At 34.8% G+C, this 12,288-nt stretch overlaps 1 protein-coding gene across 3 annotated transcripts; it reads left to right on the forward strand.

The window, feature by feature from the left end:
* The first annotated feature begins 654 nt into the window (after positions 1 to 654).
* Positions 655 to 11,804, forward strand: LOC110104560 (transcription elongation factor TFIIS). Of its 3 annotated transcripts, none has more exons than XM_028695540.1 (3): positions 655 to 926; positions 10,308 to 11,373; positions 11,453 to 11,804. In XM_028695540.1, exons 1-2 carry the CDS (start codon positions 771 to 773, stop codon positions 11,346 to 11,348), a joined length of 1,197 nt encoding a protein of 398 aa, XP_028551373.1. In that variant the 5' UTR covers positions 655 to 770; the 3' UTR covers positions 11,349 to 11,373; positions 11,453 to 11,804. The 3 variants fall into 3 exon arrangements, with proteins under 3 accessions (XP_028551373.1, XP_020689376.1, XP_020689375.1); XM_020833717.2 differs by having other exon boundaries at positions 11,470 to 11,804; XM_020833716.1 differs by having other exon boundaries at positions 10,308 to 11,795.
* The last annotated feature ends 484 nt before the right edge of the window (positions 11,805 to 12,288 follow it).

Here is a 12,288-nt window from a genome sequence, read left to right on the forward strand (position 1 = left end):
TATGAGCGACAACAATGGCAATATGAGCTGATGGGAACAATACATAATGTAATAGTGAATAAAGAAAATACCTAAAGAGAAGGAATGAGCTCATGGGAGGGAGTAATGATGTGTTTGCACAGGCTAGAGAAGACGAGCGGCGTGGGTTTCGCGAAATGGAGCTTCTATTCGGATGTTCGCATGAAATGTTGACTGGGCTAGAGCTTCTATTCGGACATTCGCATGAAATGTCGATCGAGCTGGAGAAAACTAGGGTATTCAAATGCGAGAGAGGGAGATACTCTATTGGGATGTGTTCGCATGGGCTGGACAAGATGAGGGAATCCAAATGCGAGAGAGCAGCTCGAGTCACAACGAAGATAGAGGATTTCCGCGCGAAATACAACTTTCGAGTTTTTGTTTTGATGGGAGGCAACATTGTACTATATTTGATGAGTGCAAGGGTTCTTAGGCTGTAGAAGAGTAACAATTAAAGTTGGGATGTTAAATAAGTATATAGAGGGGTTTTAAGTATTTGATAGGTAAAAACCCCTTTTTTATTTAAGCGATAATAAATTTTTTATGGAGAAAATAAAATTTTAAAAATTATTGTAAAAAATAACTTGCCCGGAGCTAACAAAATAAAATTCTAACGCCTACTCGCTTATCCACGGTTTAAATATGGGTTAGTCCAATGCTCTAGGGTTATCATCTCATCGCCTTTTTTTTTCCTTCGCGCCGTCTCCTCCAACTGGATCAGCTCGTAAGTCTTTTCTGCTCTGTTTATCTTGATGGAGAAGGAGCTATTGGCTGCATTCGAAGCTGCTGAGAAGGCTGCGGATGCGGCAGCGGCTGACGGTGGATTGGCGGAAGAGGATCGCTGCTTGGATGCCCTAAAACGGTTGCGTAGGATGCCGGTCACCACCAAGGATCTGGTGAATACGCAGGTGCTCCTTAGATTCATCTTCTTATTGAACTATTTTTTTCGATTTTTTTGATGTTTTTCTTGGCGTAACGAGTAGATGAAGATTGTTGTGTATTTTATTAGTTGATACAATAAAATGGAGATCGAAGACTCTGATAGAAATAAGTGTAATTGTGATTTTAATTTTTTGTGCTTATTGATTATTCAGCGTATTATTTTATGTTGGCTGTTCGGATTATTTTTATTACATTCGTTCATCTTGCTTTATCTTGCTATTAATGTGGATCTTTTATATTATTAGTATTATTTTAACTTTCGAAGGAAAAAAATTGATATTTTGAACTACCTGTTTATGCTGTTTTATTTATTCTTTCGATTAGGAGGTATCTTTCTAGCATAGTATTTCTTGATGCTGAACTTTAGATACCTCCTGTATTATTAGGTTAGTAACTGTTTGCTTTGTTGCAAAGCATGCCATATATAATGCAAATATCCTTTCTTTGGATGCCTGCTTGTTGGGATAGTTGAAGCTTACCAGCCAAGGTCCTACGAGTGCTTGCTTGTTTAAAACTCTGATTTCTCTTTTGCTCTAGTTCTTTTCTGGCTGTTATTAGATGCTATTGAGAAAGATAACCCTCTTCAAATCTTTGGAATACAGCCTATAACACTCTACAGAAAATAATTAGTTTGATCTGATTCTTCTTGTAATTGAAAGCATATTTGTTATTTATTTGTGGGATTAAAATCTTATATTGGGTCTTGATGGACTTTAGTAGTGCGGAATTGTTTGTACTGAGTAGCATTTATGTGTTACTTGATTATTGATTGATTAGATAACTTTGGCATCACTTGAAGTATGTTGTACAATAATTTATGCAATTGATTTTCTGTCTCAACATTCCTGTTTTTGGAGTTATTTAGGAGATACGTGCCTTCTTTATTTAAGTAATGCTGCATGATTATTCTTTATTTTGCAAGCTTTATGGTTCCATGTATTCACTTCTAAGCAGTATCTATATATATATATATATAAAGAAGTCTACAGCCTTAATGCCTAAGAAATCATTCGGGATACCTCATGGATGGGATAATTGGGGAAAGTGTGAGCCATCTATTAACCCCCCACCCCCACGCCTCCAATTTTTTTTTCCAGGATATATTGCTTGCATGCTAGTTGTTTTTAGTGGCTTGCAAGTTTGGATTTTCTGGTACTTGCCATATTTATTTACCGAACTGATTTGTTACATGCAATGAATATAACATCAAATTTAGGTTATTAATGTAATATGTGTTGTAGAATGGCTGCCTTCCAATTATTCGATTAAGAGAGTAGATGTATTGAATTTCACCTATATTAAGAAAGATGGAGGTAGACCTAAAAGACTTGGTTAGAAAATATTAAAAAAGACATTTCTTTATTATATTTATATGGACAAAATGGGAAAAAGGACACTATGGAGAAAAGGATTCATGTAGCCGACCCCGTGTAGTGGGATAAAGGATTGTTGTTGTTGTTGTAATGTAATGTGTTGTACATAAGGTATCTATGAAAGTTTTCATATTGTTTGATTTTAGGCTTTGCAATATTTGCGTTTGAGTGTTGACTTTGCATTGGTACCATAGAAAGATGATTGCTGACACAAATAAGAAAAAAATTGCTGTTGTTTATGGTGTAAAATTTGTTCTCTTTATTTATTTTTTTTTAATTTGAAGCACTTATGAAGATTAAATTTTCTAAGCCCATAGGGATGCCAATTCTGGTGAACTTGCGGAGGCATTTATTTTATCAGCATGGGAGGATAACTAATCTAAAAAAACTATAAGATCATCAGGTCATCCTACATGCTTTTCTCTGGATTTTGAAATCAAGCTTATGAAAATATCCATTTTATGACCATTAAACGATTATGTTGATCTTTATTTGACCAAAGTAACATGTTGAGATTCCCTATCCTTTCATATGCTCGCTTCACACGGTGAGTGGGATCATGACTATGAGTCTTTAAAATAGAAGAACCCTTTCATTTCTTCTAGAATGTCCCTCCATACGCTATTGGAGCTACTAGCAATCAAGACAATCAAAGATGTTCTTCAAGATTGGATGCTTGAGTATAAGGGAATCATTATTGAAGGAGACAATGCAAACATCATGAAGCTCATCCAAGATACGATGAAGCAAGGTGAGCAAAGTCTTGAGAGTATCTTTTCTCAAAGAATTTAATTTAGTTATTTTTAATTGTATAGATAGAAGCTCTAATAGGTTAGCGCATCTTTGTGCTAATTTGGCTATTGCTTCTTCTTTTATTTGGGATGACATTGTGTTGAATAAGATTCCTCCTTCATTTCTTAAAATTTTGAAGGAGGAATCTTCAGGAGGACCTTTGTAGGTGGATTTCCTTTTTTTTAATGCAATATGTGCTTCCTTCAAAAAATAAAAGGTAGTGTCACATGCAAATTTGGCTTGGAGTTTTGGCATAATATGACTTGAAGGTTAGGGCTTGACATTGTCAAAGCCTACAGGGGATGCCAATTTAGAAAAGCTTGCTGAGGCTTTGATTTCATCATCATAGGAGAACCTATCCAAATAAACTATAAGATCTTCAGGTGATTCGACTAGCTTTTGTTTGGATTTTTAAATCAAGCCTCTAGAAATACCCCTCGTATGATCATTAGATGAGTATATTGACCTTTATTAAAACAAATAACTTTTTGAGTTTCCCTATCCTTTTGTTCCTCTCTTCACTCAGAGTGTTGGACTATTAGTCTTTTAAATAGAAAAAAGCCTTTCATTTCTTCATGCTTGTTCTATACATTATTGAAGAGGCCCCAGTAAACGTCACATGCTTATTTGGCTTGAAGTTTTGGCATAATATAACTTGAAGGATAGGTTGTTGACTTGGAAAGGCACTTCTTCCCTGTTTGGTGAGGAACTGCTCTTTTCTATTAATTGTTCAATGTATGAATTGAAGAGGAAACAAATTGAGGAAGAAATTATAAAACTATTTTCAATTCAATCTTAAGTTTGGGTATGAGGTTTTATATGTGAGAACTTTGGTTCAGATTGTTCAAAATTATTCTATTTATTTTCAATTTTCATGTGAAAAAAGCTCAGGTAAGTTGCACCATTACCCCCCATCCTGCCCTTTGCCATTATTGTTTGATTTGGCAATGTGAATAAGCTATTGCCTTTTCTATGAATTCTTTAAAGCTATGCTTCTGATTTGGTAAAATAATGATGTGCAATTATTCTTTCTTTTGCAAGTTTTAGGTTTTCATTTAGTTCACTAAAAAATATTACCTGTTTTTCTATATTTCATAAATTATCAAGGGCCATATATTTTCTTCCTTTGTATACATCGAGGCCCAGTCATGGATGGGATAAATGGGGAAAGAGTGAGGCATCTTTAAATTATTTCATGTTTTTCAGATGCACTCACCTACTAGCTTATGCCTTTCCTTTATATTTATCAGAATATAATGCTTGCCTGCCAGTTCTTTCAGTGGCTTGCTAGTTTGGCTTTTCTGGTACATGCCATACTTATAAAACTACTTATATGCAACAATTGTAGCATCATTCTTAGGTTATTAATGTAATACATTGAAAATAAGGCATGAGTGGGAACTGCAGATGGTGATGGACCTTAGCCTGCACATAATTTTGGCATTTCCTTGTTGGTTATTCGAGGATTAGTAGCAATTTGGAACGGATGGCTTCTGAGGAACTTTAGATATGTTGCTATTATAATTGTTTTAAAGTTCTATTCATGAATTTTCTTTTCTTAGAAGCTCTGATGATGGTTTAATTGTCAAATCCCACAGTGAAGGCCAGTGTAGGAGAGCTTGCAGAGGAATTTATTTGCATGTTAGAACTAATCTGAAAACGTATTATCATAAATTGATTTTTAATGTTTGTCAGGATTTTTCATTAAGTAGCCAGCGATGCCTCATATGACCATTAGATGATTATAGCCACCTTTTTACCCAAATAACCTGTTGAATTTGTCCATCATTATGTGTTCTTTTTTTTTTGGTTGGTTGGTAACTGCTGTTTTCCAATAATTATTAATCTACATATGACCTTATGGGGAAACAAATGAAGAAAAAATAATTATTAATCAATATATGACCTTATGAGGAAACAAATGAGAAGAAGTTTTTAGACATGAGGGAATTTGGTATATGCATGGAGGTTTAATATGTGATAACTTGTCTGAATTCTGTAATGTTATGCTGTTTGTTTTTCATTTTCATGGAGTTGAGCTTTGTTTACTTTATTCTTTCTTCAACTTATTTTTTTGGTAATTTTATTTAAGTTCTTAGGAACATAACTCATCGAAATTGCAGTAAAAAACCAAAAACGTCACTTACATTTCTCGGCTATCTTATATTTCCTTATGCTCTCCAGTTGAAGTCATCTCTACATCTTCTCCAGGAACTGTCAGATCAACTTGAATAGGATTCGGAGCTCCTGGATGATCATCAAAGAGCGGAGCTCCTGGATGCTCATCAAAGAACTTTTGTCTTTGAGTATATTTATCTGCTTCCGGATGAGTTGAATATCTTATTAATTTACATAAAACCCTCTAGGTAGTAGAAAAACTGATACAAAAAAAAAACAGTTGAAATAATAACATTTCTGACAACACAACTTCCAATAAATAGAATGGTTTTAACCACTATTTTTTTCTTAAAATTTCTCATGCGTTGAAACAGCTACTCATGCATTGACATTTTTCTATTAAAAATATTGACATATTATATAAAAAAATAAAAAAAAAAAATAAAAAAATATATATATTTTACATATTATATTTTAAATATGATTTATTAGTTATTATAACTATTTTTAATAGGAAAATTTGATTATTTATGCCTCATAATGCACATAATTGGGATATTCTAACCACTTATTCTTTTGGAGAAATATTTCTGAAAGTTTCTTTCAGATTAAATTAGTCCCTCTTATATTTGCATATGACCCATTGAAATCTGTCATAAATTAACATTTATTTGATCCGTGGTTCGATTTTTATGTTTGAATGCATTTTAAACCTATTTCGAACAAAGTTAGTGAAAACCTCTACCACACATAGTTGGTCCCATTATTTTCATTCCGCTACTAATTCCATTGATGCCTTCTCCAATGACGATGATAGGAGAACAACGAAGCTGTAGCAAGAATGTTATAGTAATTAATGAAGCATTCCCTAGCTGCTTTCATCGATGGCTTACCCAATGACAACAAGGGAGGAAGAAAAAAGCATTCCCAAGGCTGCTTCGTTGATGCCTTCCCCAACTACACTGAGAGATGAACAATGAAACATTTGTAAGAACCTGAAGGAGATTAGGAGTTTGCGAAGACTAGCATTGTGCGGAGATGATGAGTTTGTGGATGGGATTTATGGCATGGGAAGGAGAATGATAGTTTGCGATGGACTTCATTAAGGAAGGCATTGACATGATAGATGATGTGTGAAGGAGTTCACAATGAACCACATTGGGGAAGACATCAAGAGCTGGCGGTGTTAGAAGATTTGTTTGGGATGGAGCTTGGTTGTGAAGGCATTGTGGGACCGCCAATCTACGAAGGAGAATATTTATTCATGCACAAGCTTGATGTGAGAAGACATTAATGGAACTGGACCAAGGGGGCATGAATGGCAAAGATTTATAGTTCAAGAACAATGAGAACAATGAAGGGCATTGTGGACTGGCGATGTGGGAAGGAAAATATTTGTTCGTGCACAGGCTTGATGTGGGAAGGCATTTATGAAACTAGACCAAGGGCGCATGAATGACAAAGATGGATGGTTCAAGAACAACAAGAACGATGAAGGCTTGAACCAATATTTCAACAAGGTCTAAATCAAGACTCAAATTAGGTTCGAATCAATATTTTAAGTAGGTTAATACTAGTTTGAATTATTTTTGTTTGTGATAAACTTCAATGAGTAGTCTATGTTGGGGAAGTAAAACTACGTAGCGAAATGAGTAGGAAACAAAAAATTGCACTACAAAGAAAAATCAACAGGATTTAACGTGGAAAATTTTGAAATTTGGAGAAAACCATGGATTCACATCACATCATGAAATTTACTATGAAATTATGGGAGAAATAGTACAAAACTATTCTTTCTCATGTTTCTCTTCACTCTTGCATTGTTCTGCTACAAAATAGGCAAAGAGATACATATAGAACCACCCAAGGGATACAATCTTTCAAGTTAAACATAAAAAATAAGAAAGAAATCTGCCCATCTAATCGCAACTCTCTATGTCTGTCTGTTCCCAAAAAGACTATACAACGTCGTAGCGCTCTATGGTTGTATGAAAAAAAAATTTCTTGAGCACAGAGTGTCACAACCTAACCCAACAAGCTTCCTATTGTGTGAGCTGCGTCAAGAAAATATCATGATCTAATTTTGGAATGTTTCATATTCTCTTCTAATATTTATTTTAAATAAACAACAAACTACAAAGCTACTAAAATATCTAGAGTAATGAAAATGAACTCGTCCACAATTTTTTATTTTATTTTATCAAAATGTATATACTAAATCTACAATATAGTACATAGATACCGAATAAAGATTAGATCAAAGTATCTAAAAATTAGCCATAATCTAAAAGAATTATGGCCCCTTGTGACTCTTTTGTTTTTATAGCGCTAGAACATAACATATTTGTCACCAGAACATGACTTTATAACCATTAGAAGATGCCTTATAGGCACCAGAATATTCTCGATCCCAGGCAAAATCTCAAGATCCTTGCCCCTTATATCTCTCAGCATATATAATTCAATCTAGGGGTATCAATTTCGGGTCACGGGTCGGGTTCGGGTCGAACTCGAAATTGACCCGACACTATTCGGGCAACCCGAACCCGACCCGTTTTTAAAAACGGGTCAGTTTTCCTGACCCGAACCCGACCCGCTTCGGGTCCGGGTCAACCCGACATGACCCGAATGACCCATTTCCAACAAGAAAATGGCTAATTTTTGGGTCAAAAACGGGTCAATCGCCTCTTTTCGGGTAAAAAACGGGTCAATCTCAGGTTGCCGGGTCAAAATCGGGTTTTCGGGTCAAAATCGGGTCACTTTCGGGTCAATTTCGGGTCAAAGGGTTAACCCGAACCTGACCCGATTTTTGAAACGGGTCGAAATGCTGAACCCGAACCCCGACTCGTTTTGGGTTCGGGTTGACCCTAACCCGAAATTTTCGGGTCGGGTTTTCGGGTCGTGTGAAATATTGACACCCCTAATTCAATCACATACGCACATATTTTATTATATTGTAGCAATTAAAACATAATCATATATATGTTTCATAATTGCATAATTTTCTATAATGGTAGGCAACAAAAAATTTTATCAATTAAAAATGCACAATTTTAAAACTCCAAATTATCAAAAATTGTGTAAAACATCATTTTAAAACTTTAATTGTATCTGCACGAGGCTTACTATTCAGGCTATATTATTCACTCAAGAAGCAGTAAAATGTATAGTAATTTGAAAGATCTGTTTGGTGGCCTGAATTAAAGAAGGGTGTTGTAGATTTTGTTTTTAAATTTGACGCCTACCAGTTAGAAAAAGTAGAATATCAACAATTGGGAGGCTTTTTGTAGCGCTCGCTCATTCCAGAGTGGAAATGAGAAGAGATAACCATGGATTTCACTATGAGTTTTCCTAGGTCGAGATAGGTATATGTATATATGTATATGTATATATGTATATGTATATATGTATATGTATATATGTATATGTATATATGTATATGTATATATGTATATGTATATATGTATATGTATATATGTATATGTATATATGTATATGTATATATGTATATGTATATATATGTATGTACATGAGATTATCTGCACCTCTGACAAGTCTGACTCAGAAATTAGTAGCTTTTATTTGGACATCGGAGCGTGAGGCTAGTTTTTAGATACTGCAATATTGTTTGACTTTTGCTCTAGTTTTTGCTCTTCCATCTGGTATAGAAGGTTTTTAGGTATTCAATGATGCTTTTCTGAGAGGTTTGAGATGTGTTTCGATGCAGTACAAAAATCTGATTGCATATTCTTCTAGATAGTTGAAGCATGATCTAGAGCTTGCTACAGTGTTTTTTACTTTAAAGATCTGGAGATACTCTCTATACAATGTCAAGTGTGAAGTTTTCATTAATCATCAGTCTGAAGTATATATTCACTCAAAAGTATATAAATTTGAGGCTAATGAGATGATGCATTGATTAAAGGCTATGATTTGACTATTCAGTATCAGCTCGATAAGGTTAATGTTGCAGCATATGCTCTGAGCAGGATATCTTTTAGAGTTTCATGTGTTTAGTTAACTTCCGATGAGTGTTTGATGTGGGATATGAGATTTCTTCTACCGATCGGGATTCTAGTATATTAGCTCAAATGATTATTCAACCTTCTTTGATGATTGGTCTAATTAAAGAGGGTAAGAAATTTGCATTGCTAGTATCTGATACTAGTATTATTTTTTGCAAGGATAGATTTTGGCTTTCTAGTTCTGGAGATTTGAGATCAGTTTTCAAACATATGTAAATGGGTTCAAAACTCGAAAGTTTAAATATTTATTTTTTGTCCAATTAGGTTAGAACAGGTCAATCTAGATGTTTAACCTGAATGCATCACATAGAGCACTCAAAGCTAAGCAGGGGGAGGACCCCTTGCAACCCCCAACAAGCTCGATTGAGATTTGTGTCAACAATACAACCCGATTGATCAACACAATCAGATTCTACACAGAATTAATAGTTTGTGAATATAGGTTGAGGTAAATTTATTGGAATGTTGCTTTGAGATATGTTTCTTCAATAAAAACAAATAATTGATAGATTTGCCCAATTATCTATATTATGCGATATAGATAGTCAAATATCCCTTTTAATATTTATTTAAAATACAAATATGATTTATTAATTATTAATTAATTTCAATACTATAATTTGTTATAGTTTTATGAAAAGCTTTACATATTAGTACAAGATCTTTAAAAGAAAAATCTTATAAACCGTGCAATCCGTGCGTTGCACACCCTTAAATGCTAGTGGTGCAACTCGTTAACGCTTTAGCTTGTGGTATCGTCTCCATCTTAAAACTCCATTTTCGGTGATTCATTTTCCCATACTAAGTTGGGGATCATATTATTAAATCAACAATCCAAATAGCTTTTCAAATACTTACGATTCCATTTTGTGCTGATTTGAAAAATAATCTCGTCCACCTGGTTGGTTCCTACAGGAGAGAATTAAGCCCTGGAACTATTCTGTTGTGTAGCTGCTCAGTCATTTGTTCCCTACTGATAGCTACTTAAATAGTCATTTTTATTTTTTAATCTTCTGAACTTCTTGCCATTATTTTCTAGGTTGGCAAGCGCATTCGCAGCCTCACAAAACATCCTAAGCCTAAGATTCAATCAGTTGCTACTGATTTGTTTAAATTCTGGAAGAGTGTTGTTATCGAGGAGACCAACAGAGATAGCAAGAAAAGTAGCAGCTCCGTTGATGCAAACCTTGCAAAAACCGAAACTCAGTCTGAGAGATCAGATTCTACCAAGGTTGACAAGACTTCAAATTCTGGTTCATCTAAGCCCAACATCCACTCGAAATCAGAAAGCATGAAGGTCGAAAAGCTTCCTTCAGACAGATTTTTGGTCTCTGAAAAGTTTTCTAAAATAGATGCTGTCAAAATTGAGAAAACCAGGAAAGATGAATCAGGGAGTGTGGGGAGTGTGTCTTTTGAGAAAAGAAATAGGGTCGAAACCATCAAGGTAGAAAAGTTCTTGAAGGAAGATAAACAGAACTCAGTTTCCAAGAAGCCTTTGATTCCTACTGGACCTCCAAAGCTGACTTCTCTGGTCAAATGCAATGATCCTGTGAGGGACAAACTCCGCGAACAACTTGCAGAGGCTTTCTCGAAGGTTTTAGCAGAGGCGAGCGAGGATGTGAGGGACGAAGTTAGAATCATTGTGGATGACATAAGTGCCTGTGACCCAATTCGCGTCGCAGTAACGGTGGAGTCAACCATGTTTGAAAAACTAGGACGATCGAATGGCACCCAGAAGGTGAAGTACAGATCGATAATGTTTAATTTGAAGGATTCGAACAACACCGATCTTCGCCGCAGGGTTCTCCTCGGACATATAATGCCTGAGAAGCTTGTTAGTATGACGGCAGAGGAGATGGCTAGTGATGAGAGAAAATCATCAAATAAACAGATCCAAGAGAAGGCTTTATTTGAATGTGAAAGAGGAGGGCCTCCAAAAGCCACAACTGATCAGTTCAGATGCGGTCGGTGTGGACAGAGAAAATGCACCTATTATCAACTGCAAACTAGAAGTGCTGATGAGCCTATGACAACTTTTGTTACTTGTGTAAACTGCAACAATCACTGGAAGTTCTGTTGAGCAAGCCTAAACCCTATGTTTAATTGTGAGCAAGTTACTGAACTGTACTCATTTATTGTCATTCACTGTAACACGTTTTTAACTCATCACTGTTCATTTTTAAGCGATTGTCTCTTTATAGATCTCAGTGTTGTTTGTTCGCTTTTGGAAGATTCACAACGGGCGTTGCTTTGTCAGTTCTCTTTAAATTCAAGCGAAAGGTAGTCTTTTGCCATTTCTCATTTCATCTAGCAGGCTGACTAATGACAATATTTGCATGTGTAAAGGTATTCTGGGAGTAAAAGGGTGTGAGGAAAGAACTAAAAAGAGTGCATTTTTTTTTCTTTCGCCCTCAGATTAAGTTGTTGATAGTGTAAATGTGTAATGGCCAAGTAGTTTCTTTCTCAGTTTATTCCTTGTTGTAAAGTTCGGTGTAATGAAGATCTGCTTTTCTGTCTGGTTTCATCATTTCATTCTTGTTCTATATGGTTTTGCCTTGTGTATGACTACATTGCTAAAGCTATACTCTACAACTTAGATTTTGTTTGGGATAAAACTGTTTTATAAAACAGTTTTTTTTTTACTAAAAGCTGATTTAGAAAGTTGTTTCAAATGAATTTTAAAATATACATATCTCCAACAATCACTTCAAGTTGATGCTCCTAACATAGACAATACTATCTTTTTGCTTAATTGACAATTTACTAACGAAATGACTTGAAATATGACCTAGCTATCAGGAATTAAATTGGAGTGTTTTAAAAATGTGGACATATTGGCTTGCATAATACTATTATCAAAAGAACATTTAGGCTTTTGATTTAGAAAGTCCCGCATTTTAGCCAGTTGTTTTAGGTTATATTTGGGATAGTTTTTTTATTGTTTTGTAAAATATTTTTTAAGTATAAAAGTTGTTTGAATTAGAATTTTTTGTATTAAAAAATTATTTAAAACGAAGCCT

This window comes from Dendrobium catenatum, unplaced genomic scaffold, assembly GCF_001605985.2.
Source record: "Dendrobium catenatum unplaced genomic scaffold, ASM160598v2 fragScaff_scaffold_655, whole genome shotgun sequence".
Classification (NCBI taxonomy): domain Eukaryota; kingdom Viridiplantae; phylum Streptophyta; class Magnoliopsida; order Asparagales; family Orchidaceae; genus Dendrobium; species Dendrobium catenatum.